At 41.8% G+C, this 16,458-nt stretch overlaps 1 protein-coding gene across 1 annotated transcript in view; it reads left to right on the top strand.

The window, feature by feature from the left end:
• The window catches only part of CACNA1C (calcium voltage-gated channel subunit alpha1 C), a 2,189,932-nt gene that overhangs the window by 2,119,098 nt on the left and 54,376 nt on the right, over positions 1 to 16,458 (top strand). Inside the window, exons 44-47 of the mRNA XM_085652198.1 lie at positions 4,642 to 4,668; positions 6,099 to 6,224; positions 7,763 to 7,884; positions 10,902 to 11,008. Of these exons, the coding sequence (XP_085508324.1) occupies positions 4,642 to 4,668; positions 6,099 to 6,224; positions 7,763 to 7,884; positions 10,902 to 11,008 (382 nt within the window). The remainder of the gene's footprint in view (positions 1 to 4,641; positions 4,669 to 6,098; positions 6,225 to 7,762; positions 7,885 to 10,901; positions 11,009 to 16,458) is intronic.

The following is a 16,458-nucleotide window of genomic DNA, read 5'->3' as shown; positions in this document are numbered from 1 at the left end:
GTTTGAGCTATTGGTGTTGCATTATTTAGCAATGCCAATAGCTCAAACTTTAATAATGCGAGACCTATTGCATTGCAAATGCTTGTTCCTCATAGTTGTGGCAGCAATCCGGCCCTATTGGTATCTTCTTCATTCTAACCGTCCAAGAGTCCTTCTATTTTTCTGCAGGTTTTAACGTGAAGTTATTGTCCTGCAATTCAAGATACATTCAATTATTCATTAATTTGTGAGTTTTATATAGCGCGAACGTATTCAGCAATACAAGCATTCATGCATGTTAAAATGATCACGGTCAAAGAACTGTTCAGCTGAAAAGACTTCAGTTCGAGCTTTCTCTTCCTAGTTCAGGAATTCAGATTTTGCTCTGCTTCTTTTTTCTGTCTCTGGTAATCTGAAGCCTCTTGATATTTCCAGCAGATGTTAGGGTAAATTAAAGGCTCACTTTCTGCACCGTATGGAAATACTATGTTATGGTAGCATGGACTGTATTTGTTACTTTTGTTTTGCCCAGTGACGATAAATGCACCGGAGAACTCTACGTTCAGTAGGACACCCACACAGTCTGGCCAGGAGAGGGTGAACAAAACCTCCAGAGAAAAAGAGACCACAGAAAGGTTTATAGAGACCTGCAGTAAGTGCAGAGATGGTCAGTAAGTACAAGGTTGATGACTTGATCTGGACTACAGGTAGGCGAGCCAACAAATTAGCATAGAGAGACGAGCCTAGTGCCTGGCTTGGCTCTAAAATACTGTGCACGAGCCGAGCCATGACAATATTTGGAGGCAAGTCAAAAATATGGTAAACGTCCTTTAGGAATTTAAAAAATGTGTATTTTTTTTGTTTTTTAACTTGCGGAAAATGTTCACTCTATTACATCAGAGTGCATCATTTCATATAGAGATATTTATTAAAAGTGATATGTTTTAAGCATGAGTTTAGAAACATTACTGCCCCTTCACTGTGACGACAATTGCCACTGGTAAACAAAGAGTCAAGTCATTTCTGACGTGTACCCGAAATGTGGCCTGAATTCTTATTATATATAAAACAACATTACAGTCTATTAAACCAACCTCGGGAGGGTTTCGTGCAGCACTTTCTGAACTCAGAAGTTGGAAGGTGCTCTTGAATGTGATAATGAAGGAAAAGGAGCCTTCGTGAAACGAAATAATTGCCTAGAATCACACAATTTGGGCAAGTGGGGAAGCTGGGATTGATCTCAGGCCATCTAGATTGACATAGTGCAAGTTAACATACCACAATCATTCTGTTTACTAATCATTGTAAGTCTCATTATTAATGTGTGTAGAGTTAATGTAAATGTTTGTAATATTGCCAAACGTCTCAATACTTTTGGTACATGCATTGACATGACCACTACAGATAATCTTGACTCAAAAATAGCATGCCTTATATAAAAGTCAAGTATGCACAATGAATAAAGAAAAGCTTTGGCAATAGGTTTTTCCTATGAGGCATGTTGATTTTAGCAATGACTTTTCACCATGCTCTACAGTAGCGTGCCTTTTTTACAGCATGGATGAAAATAATGTACGAACCTATGACCAAGACATGCCCATTGCGTCATTTTGTAGTTTGTGCCAAGGTGAGCTCTTATGTTCTTTTTATTTACCAATACAAAATATATCAGTAAATAATAATTTGCCCAACGTGCTTTTTGATGTAGCGCTAATGTGCTTTTTAAAAATAAAAAATAAAAACTGGAAAGTGGGTTGGAGTGGAGAGCGAGCATGGGACAAGGCAAAAAGGAGGCAGGAGGGTGGGAGAGAAGGATGTGTGTAAGTAAGACTAGGACACGTGAGAGACAATAATGGGGACGCACATGGACAACTGAGGATGGGGAAAGCACACGAAAAGCGAACGTTGATAGGTAAGCACAAGTACGATAGAGGGCATGCGGGAATGGGGAAAGACAGACAAAAAAGGGCAGGCGGGTGATGATGGGGAAGCACATGGACAACGCAGGGGGGCAGGGTAGCAAGAAAGGTAACGGTAGGTGAGTGAGAGGGAATAAGCAAGAATGGCAGCTGGGGGATGGAGAGCAAGGCGAGAAACACACGGGTGCGCAGAGGAGCACAAAGTACATGAAGAAGACAGCTGAAAAACACATACGCTCTCATAGAGAGCTTAACCATCATGCGTGGTGTTCTGTGCTCGGATTTTGTCGACTCATTGTTAAGCCGAAATGTAATTCTCCGGGGATAATGGACAGATTGCCAGAATGTTTACGATACTACAGAGTGTCTTCCATTCGAAATATAGAACGTACCTGCAGGTACGTCACACGCAGTGTGCTACTTCTTGCCAATAATATATTTAAAAAAAATAAACTTACTGTACACAAATCACTCTGCCACAGCAGTACGTCTGTATTCGCGATATCACCCTACAAACAGTTAACCAGTTGTATGCTACAGTCTGTCACAGGGCTTTCTCTGCGCCAGTGCTCCAACCCTGCTGGCTGAATCTGGAGTGAAGGTATCACCGCCGCCGGCCCGATTCGGCGCGAAAACCGGAAGTCAGGCAGCGTCATGCCTGTCGTGGGGCGGGACTTCCGCCTTCCGCGGGAAGCCCGCGCGCACGGAGTGGCTGTCCGAGAGGAGACGTGGTGACGCGGGGCTCCCATGCCAGGGAGAGCCCCGCGGTGGCGGCAGAAGTAATGAGAAGCCCTGGGTCAGAAGTGGCAGCAGAGGCCGCCGATGCAAGTGCGGGGCTCCCATGAGTGAGGGAAGCCCCGCGTGTTCCAGGTCATGTGAGGCGGAGATTAGACCAGGGGAGTCCTGAGACGGAGCCTGTAGCAGCCACAAAAGAGCCCGGTGAGTGGGGCTCAGTTGTAACGTGGGGGCTGGTGTGTGTGTTTGTTGTTCAATGATCGAGTACGCGTGCACTGGCTGGGGGTGGCTGTTTGGTGGCGCAGTTACTGCATGCAGCTGGCTTGCGTGGACGGAAGGGGGACTGGAGATGTGCACACGTGCGAGTTGGTGTACGTGCGCGTACACCAACTCAAATCCGCCAAAGCCTGCGCGTGCCCATCTCCTGTCCCACTTCCGAGGCAAGTCAGCAACAATAGATCTCGCTGGCGATAGCAGCGCTTCGCGCTGCGTTCGCCAGGCGAGACCTAAAAAAGGAGAGAAACGAGGGAGACACAACGAGGAGAGAGCAAAATGTGCTTCTGACTGCAGCTACTCTGATACAAGCTATGGGAATCTATGAAAGTTCCAATACTGGAGTAAGAAAACAAGTTACTTACCTGTAATTTTGGTTCTCCAGTATTGGTAACTTTCATAGATTCCCATGCGCCCACCCTCCTCCCCTGGGAAAGCTCAGCCTTCAGCATGTTTTGTTATACTGTTACACAACAGCTACGAAAATCTGAGGTTCTCTCAGGAAGGTTCTATGGGGTGAGGCTAATCTGATTGGTTGTTGCATTATTTTGGTCTCTTTTACAAAAAGAGGTGGATATGCTACAAAATGAGATGAGGCCTAGGCCTTTTCTTCTCTTTTGTACCTACTGCTATGTTATTTTTTAATTACCGATACTCCCATTACGACGGCGAGGAATGATACAAGCTATGGGAATCTATGAAAGTTACCAATCCTGGAGAACCAAAGTTACAGGTAAGTAACTTGTTTTCTTATCTTCCTTGCCAGAATGTCCATAGCTGCCATTGGGAATGATTCCGATGCATTTTGGGTCCCTCTTTTATTTTACACCTGGTTACCATCAGTTCAAAATCGATGGAAATAGCATTTTCTAATTGCCCATTTCGCAATTAGGAAATGCTATGTACATGCGGTTAGGAAATCGCAAATAGGAAATCTCTATTTGCATTTTCCAATTTTAGAAATCGCTAAATGCAATTTCTACTGGGTATAAATCGCATTTTGCAACGCCGCATATGCTTTTGTACATAAGGAAATAGAGTATGGCATTACTTAACGGCCGGAAATTGCGATTCTGTCTAATAAGAAATGCAATTTCCATTCATGCCTATTGGCCATAGTGAGCAGCAAAACTGTGAATTCGTACAGTGCTTATGACATTTGAGTGAGATAAATGGCATTTTGCCTTGCAATGTTTTTACAATGTGTCTCTAAACTTTGAACAAAATATGGTGAGAACATCCTATGCCCAAGTGCTTTCACATAGGAGAGCTCTCTCAACGAAGATTCCCTAACACTGTAAAGCAATTCCTAACAAAGTGTTACCTGTAGGAGATTGTTTGATTTCTCAAAACATTAGGAAGAGGTTGCCTTTGTAATCAAGGAAGCCGTCCATCCTGGCCCACATTGCTCTTTTTATAGATTCTCATCTGTACATTAAACTCTTCAGAGTCATTACCCCTTTTTAACATGCGCTGGACAAACATATGCCTCCTTGGGTAAAATGATGAAGGATGTTGTAAAACAACTTACAAATCTGTGCTTGCACTGTCTATGTATTAAAGAGAAAGACAGGGGGAATAGAGCTACAAGGTGACGTTTGTCAAGCGTTGAAAAGGCTCATGTAATTAGTGCTTCGATTAGCTCTTGTCTTGATAATCAGATGCTTACTCAACATCTTTCCTTCCTCTCTTCACAATATGCTCTTTCTTCTTTTGTGCTGATTCATTGAGCCAGGACGCGATACTATGAAGCACTGGCACGGTAGGTACTTCTCACTTGGTTTTGACACCACTTTAACTGTGTAACCGTTAGAAAATCCATCTGCCTCTGTTAAACTCTCCCTTATAGTTGTATTACCTTGCTCCTGTGTACCCATACAAACCACCCTCTGCATTCACCCTCTTTCACATCTCCCTGTTCAATCCCTCTCTCTCCCCCCAAATATTAAAATATAGCTCCTGGTCTATTGCCATCCACCCTGTCTTGTATTCCTCTCCCACCTACCTAAATATTACAAAAATTATGAATTGTCTCATGCTGCCCACCCTCACTAACCTGTCTTCTACAGACTCCTCCCACTGTTCAGGTATAAAAGGGGGACTTCCTGTCTCCATGGGGCTGACACAGCGTTGGCAGGCTCTGTGAGAGCCATGTCAGCTCAGATTTCAATTCTCTTTCAGGATGGGTCTGCAGAGTTCCGCAACTTATAGCGAATTGGGAGATTGGCCACAATAGAGCATTGCTTCCTATCACCTATGGAAACCAGAAAGATGGGTGCAAACCCAGATGGGCGGCTAACACAACGAAATTGAGCGTCTCTCCAGGTGACGCAACAACAGTGGGACCAGCTTTTGTTTCTCACTATTGCATCACAACACTGAATGACCAGATTTTGTTCCATTTATTTACAATAGACGCCCTCAATGACAGCTATACAAAATTACATTTAGTAGTATTACGATCCTGCAAAAGAGAAAAAGCAAGGTTTTACAGTGCTAGCTGGAAGGGTGAATGGTAGCAAGCCATAAACTTCTTTCTCTAAAATTTCTTTTTGAAAACATCTTTTACAATCTCTTAATTCTCCCATAACATCTAAGACCAATTTTCCCATTGCATTCTATAGAACAAGAAACACAATTATGTTTAAAATATTAATTTCTAATCTTGTACAATGCAATTTTGTAAGCAAGATGTATTAACTATAATTTTTTTTAATATATATATTGAACTTTTCAAACCTCACACAGGGCAGCATGAGTTTTCCTCCCGTTTGTAAGGTTCAGGGAGAATAAAAGGTTAAGAAGCATATGTTGGTTTAATCAATTGATGAGGTTGTTGGTATGTTCCCATACACAAGAGAAACCACATTTTAAAATTAAATTAAAGATTGATAATATTGAAAAAAAATAAAGTTGGTACATGGAAAATCTGCGATCTACAGAAAGATGATTTGGTTAAAATAATAAAATATAAAGTGACATTATTGTAAAAGATTCTTTGGAAAATAAATTTTAACAAAAGATGCTCAGGAAAATGATTTTAACACAATCAACTTGATCTAAACCTCACATTGAATTCCCGCCAGGGAAAGCTCATTGTGGTATCCAACAGTATATAAAACAGCATGAACTATTATAATTGTACAACCTTGCATGACTGACAAGGCTTTACTCTTGGTCTCCCCTCATCAGCTCTAATTCCAGAGACAGCCGGTTGCCGATTATCAGTCGTGAAGAAGCATCTCAGGATGATACATATGACGAGAACTTTAATGAAGACGTGGAGTACAGCAGTGAGCCAAGCCTCCTCTCTGACATGTGGGTATTGCAAAGCCTTCACAAAAATGAAAACATTAGACTATGCTTGCCTTTACAGGCCTACAATAGCATCCAGCTAGTGTAACACAAGGTTTATGCTCCAGTAAATGTTGAAGAGTAAGATAGTTTAATTTTATCAAAGGATTTGACAAAGCTTTAGCCATTGTTACAGACATACTGATGCAAAAGGCAAAACATGGACTTTGACAGATTGAGGCAAAAAAAAATATCCTGCGTCTCATCACAAGATATTGTAGGTGTTTGGATATGTGTAGAGAGGAATGAGAGGTAGGAAGCGGAATGGAGTAATGGCTTTGTGCAAAATCCAGGGACAATCCATAGAAGAAAAGATTCTGAAAATTTTTCAATTCACTATTTAAATGGCTTGCACCAAAAGTGAGCCTATGATGATCTATGATACGATAAGGGTAGCATACATGGTATAACTATGTAACTTGCCTGTTACATTTAGACAGAAGTTTTTTATGCACTTGTTTGTAATAGCAACATATGCATGTGTGGGTCATAACAAGACATGAAAGTGGTTAAGGTCATTAACTTGGGAGCTACAGTGCTTTGAAAAACAATCTCGCTGATATAAAAAGACCTGTTGGACACATTTGTGTTCCTGGTGGTCACGAGTAAGGGCTCAGGGTGCAAATCAATAAAAATGAATACCACAGTAGTCATCATTTAGCACCTACCCAGGACAAGCTTCGGATGGAACTAGATCTATGATCAAGCTTTGGGTGACAGCACTTCGGTTTGTACTTCCAGTACTCGTGCTGCTGCAAAGGGCCAAACTCACAAACATATGTGGAAATTTACTTCTCATAGGCTTATGCCTAAATTTGTATGGATGTATACCTACTTGGAAAACATCCTGAGAAGAATGCATGGATATCTAGACAATATTTAGATTTTCAAACGGACTCCTGCTATCGTATACTTCCTGCTGCTGACTGTCCATGGGACAGACAATGGCCAAGAGTAAGTATTTATTTTCTTTCAACTGGAAAATGCTTTTTTTTAGCTGGAGACATCCAGAGGCATTTCATTTCAATTTGCAAAGTTACTCAAGACTTCTTGGGTGCTTATGGTAGGTATGTAAATTTGGTGGGAAAAACATTTATGAAGGTTTGTGATTATCTACAACTGTATAACTTTGTTGGTGTTTACTATGTTCCAAATTGCAATCCACTTCCTCTTCTGTGGTAAACACATGTTCCCACCATCATCCTCACCTTACAACTGTGCAATTCAGTCCTACTCACAGATTGTTCCACCCACATGAGTGCAATTTTTATTTGGAATGCACAAACATTAATTCAAGTGACCCAGGTTTGGTATGTTCCTTGCTTAAGAATACATACGTTACTGTAAAGGTTGTTGAGTTGTCATAGGCAGGCATGGAGCAGGAGGGAGAAAGTTCTCTCACATCCCGGTGTTTCTTTTGCTGTCAATTTTAAAACGGGAACGCCATCAGAGGCAAGACAGTAGCTGCATCTCTGATATCTGAGTTGGTCTATTTCTGACAGGTTCTCATTCCAAGACGATGAAAACAGACAGCTAACTCCTTCAGATGGGCACCAAAAAGAGGACAGAGTAGAGGAGGCCTGGCAGTCCCCGAAGAAAGGCTTCCTTCGCTCTGCATCACTAGGTAATATTAGAATGTGTTTCTCAGTACTAACTGTTGCCATTTTAATGAATGATATTAATCACTTCCTACATTTCTAACAGTCGTTAATTTCTGTTAAGAACTCTGAAAACATTTCAGATGGCAAATTAATGTCTTTGAAGTGAGAAGCAGACTCTGTTTGAGCAATCACTCATCATCAAAGGAGATATATATCTCAGCCCTTGCATTGTTTATCTTATTCTGTTGCTTTTCCCCTTTTGCTTTTCGAGATTCCGGAGACATCTCTTTAGCGTATTTAGGCATCTGTGGGTGTTTTCTTTTTGTTTTGAAGATCCTTATGAAGCAGGTTGCTTTCTAGAAGACCTTGGTCATAATTCAGAGTCTGGTGGTTTCTGGAGGACTAAGTGCCTGATTTAACGTTTTGACGCATTACCGCCACCGTCTGTCAAAATTAGAGATGCCTGCTGGTCCAGTGGTCAACTCTGTAAATTGAAAGGAAAAGCCATCACAGCAGTTTCTTTCTAAGTCCAACATGTTTGGTGGACCGTCGTTCACCAAATATTTTACTTTTTTTTTTGTTTTGATTTTACAGAAACCACTCCTAACGTAGGATTTTTCAGAAAACCAAACCATTAATGACCCCTTCAACCTTAGAGTTGTTTCCCATGGTATTGGGAGGGGGGGGGGGCATCTTTATATTATTTTTTTTATCCCTCACTTCCAGGTTTTTGCTGTTGATGGTCAGGAAAATAAGACATTATGCTGTGGTGCAATGTTCCTCCACTGACGGTCCCTATTCTATCAGGCCGTCAGCGTAAATTTTCCGTCAACAGAGCCAATGGACCTATGTTGATGGAAAACTTAAGTCACACCCATCTCTGATTGACTGGCATAGTGCTCTCTCTGCCCAAATCCAAATAGGGCCATAAATCTGGAGAAGAATCCACTGGCTGGATTTCCTTAAACAACAGGTTAGTGTGATGGGGCTCTCATAATTGCAACTTTTTCATTTTCTTATGCTGCAGGAGAGACCGTGTTGTATTGGAGTTGTCTATGTAACAAATCTGAGCAAATATGTTCACCGTTCCAGGCCAAATAGAAATTTGCTGACTGAAGTCTTATTGCAATTTATTAAAATGGCACTTTTGAATTGTTTTTAATTTTATCTTTTTATTATGCATGTTTAAAACACATGCCACAAAATACATATGTAAGGAAATATATCCCCAAATCTGACATTTGGTGTCATTAGAAAGGAACATAGATTAATTAGTATTAGTAGCCTGCAGAAAATAGTCTTCCTAAGCTTACATTATAGATTTGTCAGAATTCCTGATTCGGCCAGTAACTGGAGAGAATGGCTGAATAGAGATTGCGAATTGTTTGGTAAATCCGCATGCGGTAGCAAAAGACCCTCTTAGTTTTCTATATTCTATAGGTGCAACCTAGAGAATATTTTCCCAGAAATTTGAAACTACCTAAAACTGGTGTGGAAATCCTGTTTACACACTGCTTCCCCATTCCAGGTGAGAAAAGCAATAAATGTATGGTAGCTCAATTTTCTGGAATTACCTGTGGTGTTGGTAATTCTAGGTGCAATATTCCCAATCAGATGGCTCCCCAACTCACAGTGTGATGTCCTTTGGGTTCTATTTTCAAAGAACCAACCAATCCAGGTTAGTGAAAAAGCTCCCTTAGCGAGAGAACTTATCTTTAATTGGGAATAGTTTTGCTTACAGTGTTCATGTTGTTTCTATTGTATCTGTTAGAAAACATGACCTACGGTGTATTGAATGGATTAAAGTCAGAAAAGAAGCTGCTTAATAAAAGACCTTATAACTTCTTCACACAAAAATGAGCTTGACAAGCCCACCAGCACTAAAATATAAATAAAACGTAGAAAACACGGGAGCAGGATAATAATTGGGATGGAGGAGCAGAGACTGAAGAAAGAGTGCACAATGAGGGCTGAGAGCAAGGAAACACATTCCCCACCATGGAGTGCTTAGGCCAAAATTAAAAAACAATTGCCCCAGGTATGATGTGGCAGGGATACAGCTCATCCACTCAGAACACTGTAAGGCCAAATTGCTCCAAGGACGAGAAAAACATAAAAATAGTGAGGGAAGTTATTGAATCGGGTGAAGAAAACTGAGATAGACAACAAAGTCATCCAATCATGAGCAAGGGACTGACCCAAAGCCCATGCCTTTGTACGTTAGGTATCGAAAACAAGAGGTCTGCCTCCATTGCCGAGACCTAAATATAGGTACATATATATCAAAGTACAAATGGTGAGAGAACAAAGGGATTAGTAAGTCGTTTTTCCCTACTATTTGTAGAGTAGTGGAACAAAATAGCAAGATAGTTGCATAACTCTTCTCTTCTACAAGCAAAATATACTTCAGGAGTTAACATGCTTTAGTGGTGTGAAATGTCATCAAATAAACACAGATGCATCGAAACCATAAATGGAAAAGCACAACATTCGTTTATGTCCTAAGAAAGATCAGAGGTGTTTATTAACATACTCAATCTTTTTTGATTAATACTGTTAAAAGCAACATGCAGAGTCCTTCTACGGATCTCCTGTCCTGTATGGTTGATTAAAGTGATGTATTAAGGTGACCTCTGCTGCTCTGATGATTTCAGTAAAATGTCCACACTGTAAATGAGCAGTAATAACTCGTACCATTCAAATTGCCTAGGAATGTTTTTGCCTTGCATAATTACGCGGTCCCAAAGATGCATGATACATGTTTTATTCTCGGTAAAGGCAAGGTGTACACACATACAGTTAATGGGTAACGTATCTTATAGTGCATAGCAATTACAACATTGTGAGCTTCTCCAGCACTTTGAATAGGTTGCAACAAGGAACTCTGGAGCAAATCAGCTGCAGTTAGAATAGAAAGGTAGCTTGTTACTTCCATGCTGCAAATCTTAAGTCAAGAGGGTAAGAGCAGGGTTGGTCCCTTTAAGTATCTGTAACGTGCTGGATGCATGTTTGTCACACTTATGTTAATTTGTTCATACAGGACGGAGGGCATCCTTCCATATGGATTGTTTAAGGAGGCAGCGGAACCCCAGTGTGGACGTCTCCCAGAAGACAGTGCTGCCTCGGCTACATTTAGTACATCATCAGGTACTTTTTACTTTCTATTGGTGTTTGTTCCTTTAGCAAGTTGTGATACTTTTTGTTTTTGAAAACTGTCACAGATATCCATGATATTCAGATAACCATTATTTGGATAAGCCTGCCCATTACACAGATAATATGATATTTTAGATGGTAAATAAAATATCATGTCCACATAAGTTCCTAAATTACTAGGTAGATGTGCAGAGGATCCAGAAATAAAATTTTGGAGCAAGCTATCTGGCGAAGTGTACATAAAAAGAAGGTCGAGCATATTGCAATTCTCCTGTAAATACCCTATTCCCTTATCCTACTTTCTAAAGTAAATCCTGGCTTTACATTTTTTTCACTAGTTCAAGGACTCATTTGTATTCTCTGTGGGATCTGAGGATATCAGTATAGGCAAAAGGGGCCTTCTACAGGATCATAACCTTGAAGTCAGTCAATCCATCTCTTGCCATGAACTAAATGTAAAAATGATTGGAGTAGAAGTTGTGAAGGAAGTTGATTTTGATACACGAGTATGGTGGAAATCTGGGAGCACCCTTGGTAAACTTCACTTGGATTAAAGCAATTAAACAAGGAGGTCAAAACAGAGTTAACATAATAGTGAGAAAGTGCAATTGGTTGCATATTTAAACTGAAAAGTACACCTGTGCTAATCTGATGAAAATTATCTAGCCATGTGGCAAATGTAACAGATTTTAAAATGTGAATATTTTGCAATGTAACCTGGTTCAATAATTTGCAACAATTTTATTAATTTCAATCATTATAATACTCGCATGAGATTTAGCTTGCTCCATGCCTAGCATTGATATTGTTTTGGCCTACGGTTTTGCTTGCACACCTCCATCAGGACAGGTTTAGAATTTTGAAGCATTGCAGTTGGCTTAACAGTTAGCAAGACAAAATCATGCTGAGGTGTCTAACCTTATTAAGGATCTCAAAACCATCTAGTTTGTACAATGTGTCAAGGCTTCCACCTATGTTACAAGCCACATTTTAGATCCCGTTTTGACCAACCTTATGAATCTTGTAGGCGACCCACCTCTTCCCTAGACCGACCCCTATGCAATCCCCATTTCCCTCTCGTTAGGCTATGAGTCTACTCTTAATCCCACCATGCCAACTTGTACGAAGCAATGGTCTAAACTTTCTCCCTCAAATTTCTGAAACTTTCTTTAAACCTCACCTTAATGTTAGTAAAGAAGAAGCGGACAAAGCAGTTAGGACATGGATGACCTCTACTTTAGATAAACTAATACCTAAGTCTACTTCTTTGAATATTAAAAGTAAACTACTGGCAATGTGATTCAACAGCCAACTATTTACCCTTAAAAAAGACTGTGAAATACCATAACGGGCCGGGCTGAAAGAATATGATACTTTAAAACCTGTGGACGTTTAGATAGGCATGCGGCACTCTCCCGACAGTCACCAGAATAATTTGCTAGGACATACATGTTCTCACCCATGGTGCTCTCACGTGAGGGGGAGAAACACCCTACTCCCCAATATTCAATCCCAAGATTGACAGACAATTTTATGAAGTTGTAAGGCACATGTTACAACAGTACACACTTTAGATATCATACAGTATACAAAACAAGAGTGTAAACCTATTGAAGAATGTGTTGCTTTAATGTTTGGTACTTTGACCTCTTCTTGCAACAGTCCCATAAGCTTTAGCCAACACGTGTTTCGGCGTACTGGGGGAAATTCCCCAATGAATTTCTCAAAGTTCTTGTATTCCTAAGATCTTATCTAAGACCTCAATGTCTTGTTAAGTTGACATCAACCATATGGTAAGAATAGATACGATAAGAACCCGCAGGAAGTGTAGTCTCCTCAGCTTTCAAAATGAGCTACTATATTTCCATCATTAAATTGGTAAGCGTAGAATTATAATCTTGTCAAAATTGTACTAATTTCCACGTAGACCGGTCACAATCACAAGGTGTTGCCCGCCCCCCCACTGAGTAGTCCTTAGGGTGTTAACCTTGATACGGTTTCCAGAGTAAATGCACAGAGTCCCGTGACCCAACCACTAAGACTACTCCCATCCCCCCCTCCACCAGCAGATGCAATGAATTTGCTGGATTTGTTTTACGAAAAGTTGAAATATTTACACCACCTATCCTACAGAGGCTCAAAACATTAAAGCCCCAGAAACGTTTGAGCCTCTTAATACTTCTGGGCCTTTTTTCAACCCTTTTCCAAAGAAAGACTTTACACCAGTATTGAAACTTTCATAGATTCCCATAGCTTGTATCATTCCCCGTCGTCAGAATGGGAGTCTCTGTAAATAAAAATAACATTGCAATAGGTACAAAAAAGAAGAAAAGGCCTAGGCCTCATCACATTTTGTAGCATATCCACCTCTTTTTGTAAAAGAGACCAAAATAAAGCAACAACCAATTAGAATAGCCTCACCCCACAGAACCCTCCTGAGAGAACCTCAGAGCCTCAGATTTTCTACCTCACGTTGTGCAAGGGAGTCTCCACTGAGCTCTGCTCAGTCTTTCTTTCTACATTTCCAGGATGTCATAAAGAGAAGAAGGCACTTTTAAGGTATGTGCTAAGGAGAATATATATTGAACAAGGACTGTATTTATTGTCAGTACCCAGACAGGAGGCTGCAGACGGTAAGTTATGCCTCACTTTTTCTAACAAGACTTGGCGGAATCGTGAGGGGCGTCTTCTGACCTAACTTCAGAGGGAGCCAGTGTCTAGTGACAGCGATGAGTCATCTTCTGCGTCCTCCAGAACGTATATGAAGAGGGGTAGAGCTTCCCTTCACCCTCTGAGAAACGCCCTGGTAAGGCCTTGAAATAGATCTCTGATAGGTCTGATGGCCTTAGACCTGTTGAATCTCCTCACTAATGTGTAAAGGAGACGGAAGGACTATCTAAAGCAGTGAGTCTGTGCCTCCAAAGTAGTTTCCTGAGGCTTCTAAGACCTTCAAAAGAGTCATCATCGTTACCCTCTGAGGTAAATTCTTCCCAAAAAAAAAAAAGAGGACCCTCTCATCGACGACGGTATCATTGAGTCCGTCGACGAAAAAGCCTAAGGTACAGTCTTCATTTTCTGTCACCCCGTCGACGGGCTCGTCGGTGGTGGTTTCTTCGTCACTGGCGCTAACACAGGGCTCTGTCGACGACTTCAGTGCCGGTGGCATTTGTATTGTCGACGATGGTGTCGACGTTGACGATGTCGACGATGATTGTAACGAACCCAACAACATCTACTTCGACGATGACAATGACATCGTTGACGAGTGGTGCGTCCACGACGAAGGTGATTTATGTGTCGACGGTTCTTTCTTAGTAGTCGACGGGACCGTCGAAGGTGAGAAAATAAAAAATGTAATTTCTCTCTAGAAGCGTCAAATAACGCCAGAGATGATTTTTCCAAGGAGGGTGACCCCTTTGCCTCCTGCACTTCTTCTTGATGAAGAGGAATCGGATGAGGAGAAGTGAGCTTTTGGTTATATGGACAGCCCTTCTCAGCTACATGTCAAATGCCAGAATACGGATTCTGAAGGGGAGTATGAGAGCAGTATGGTCCTCCCTCTCAATACCAACAAGACTATCATCAGGAGATGGTCCAAATTCCCTCCTCTTTATTAACAGTCTTAGAAGCTATGCTCTGGGATTACAGATATTGATTTGCAGTAGAGCCTTCTGTTGGAAGCGCAGGATACTCCGCCAGTTGCGCTTCCTGTTCAGGATGACACCTTTGAAGACGACCAAGGCAAGGTCGCAACCCAGGATCCAGATGTGGAGTGGAATGACCGTCATTCCCGATGCAGCTTCTCCTGCTCTGGCACCTGGTGATCCCCTTCCCCCTGTGGATATAGGGGTTTTTCATAATTTAAGGGAGAGGGCCGCCAAGACATTCGTCCTGCCCAGGACCATGGTGGAATCGGAGTGCTTCCTTTATGATTTTAAAGATCCCTATAAAAGGTCGGTCCGATCAATTCCGATTGTGGACCATGTTTGGCAGTAGGACCATGGTCAATCCACTTGTACCTCGTCTAGAGAATAAATATAAGGCTCTGGAAGGTAGCCCAGCCTGTTGGACCAGTCAGCCGATACCAGACTCTGTCATTTCACAGGCCGCTCAAAGGAAATCTACGAATCCTTCAGCTCCCCTTATTACTCCTCCAGATAAAGAGGGCAGGTGTTTAGATAATGTAGGTAAAAGTTTTTTCCTCTATGTCCAGCCTGTTGGTCGGAGCAGCTATTTCTTTGGCTGTATTTGGGAAATACGTTCGCTAGATGTGGTGCGACTTGTTCCCATACCTCGATCAGTTGCCAGCACAAGGAAGGAAAGAAGCTTAAAAGATTCTCCAGGAAGGCGAGATGACATCAGCAGAGGTCATCGATTGTACAATGGATATTGCAAAAACTGTTTTTCGGTCCTTGGCCGGAGCGGCTGTCCTTCGCAGACAGGACTGATTGCGGGCCATTTAGATGTGCCCTTTGATGGTAAAGCGCTGTGTGGAAAACACATAGTTGATGCGATCCGAGACATTAAGGAGGATACAGAAACAGCAAAATCCTTAGGGACTCTGCAGTACCGCAATTTTCCATTCAGAGGAGCGAGGTGAAGAGGTGACTCTTCATATAGGGGAGATACCAACAACGGTACTCCTCGTACGGTTCACAGTCACAATCCTACAAGTTGAATTATAACCAACGACAGAATTCTTCTTCTTCTTCCTCTCGCTCGTACGTCAGAGGGAGACAAGGTCGCCAGGGCAGAGATAACTCTGAGCACCAATAGCGGCTTGCTGGCTCTGACTACTGCCCTCTCTCCTCCTGTGTCATCAGTGGGAAGCAGAGTTGCATATTTCCTCCACAATTGGCAGCAAATAACATCAGACCTTTGGGTATTAAACACAACACTGCCATACCCTGGAGTTTGTCCAACAACCACTATCCAAAGCCCCTCGTGCCAAAGTGTCGAAACATCTCCATTTGCTACGGTTAGAGGTCCATCCCATGCTCCTCAAGGGATCTATAGAACCAGTCCCTATCTCTTAAAAAGGAAAGGGGTCTTATTCTCGGTTTCTCCTGATCTGGAAGACGTTGGAAAAGTGGCGCCCTATACTACATCTGAGGGAGCTCAACACCTATCTCATCAAGCAATCCTTTCAGATGGTTTCTCTACAAGACATCCTACGTCTTTTCAACTCAAGGATTTCAAGGCCACTCGAGATCTAGATGACGCTTACTTTCATGTACCCATTTACCCAGCTCACAGGAGATTTCTCCGCTTCACAGTAGCCAAGCGCCTTTTTCAGTTCAGGGTTCTTCCCTTTGGACTGCGTTTTGCTCCAAGGATCTTCACAAGCGTGTTAGCTCCGGTAGAAGCCTTTCTGCGGAAACAAAAGCTTCAGGTCTTCCCTTGCCTGAAGGATTGGTTGCTAAAAGCTCCTGCCAAACAAG

Source organism: Triturus cristatus, chromosome 4_1, assembly GCF_964204655.1.
Source record: "Triturus cristatus chromosome 4_1, aTriCri1.1, whole genome shotgun sequence".
NCBI classification, from domain to species: domain Eukaryota; kingdom Metazoa; phylum Chordata; class Amphibia; order Caudata; family Salamandridae; genus Triturus; species Triturus cristatus.
The sequence above is the reverse complement of the archived record's forward strand: the minus strand, read 5'-3'. Positions and strand labels throughout refer to the sequence as shown.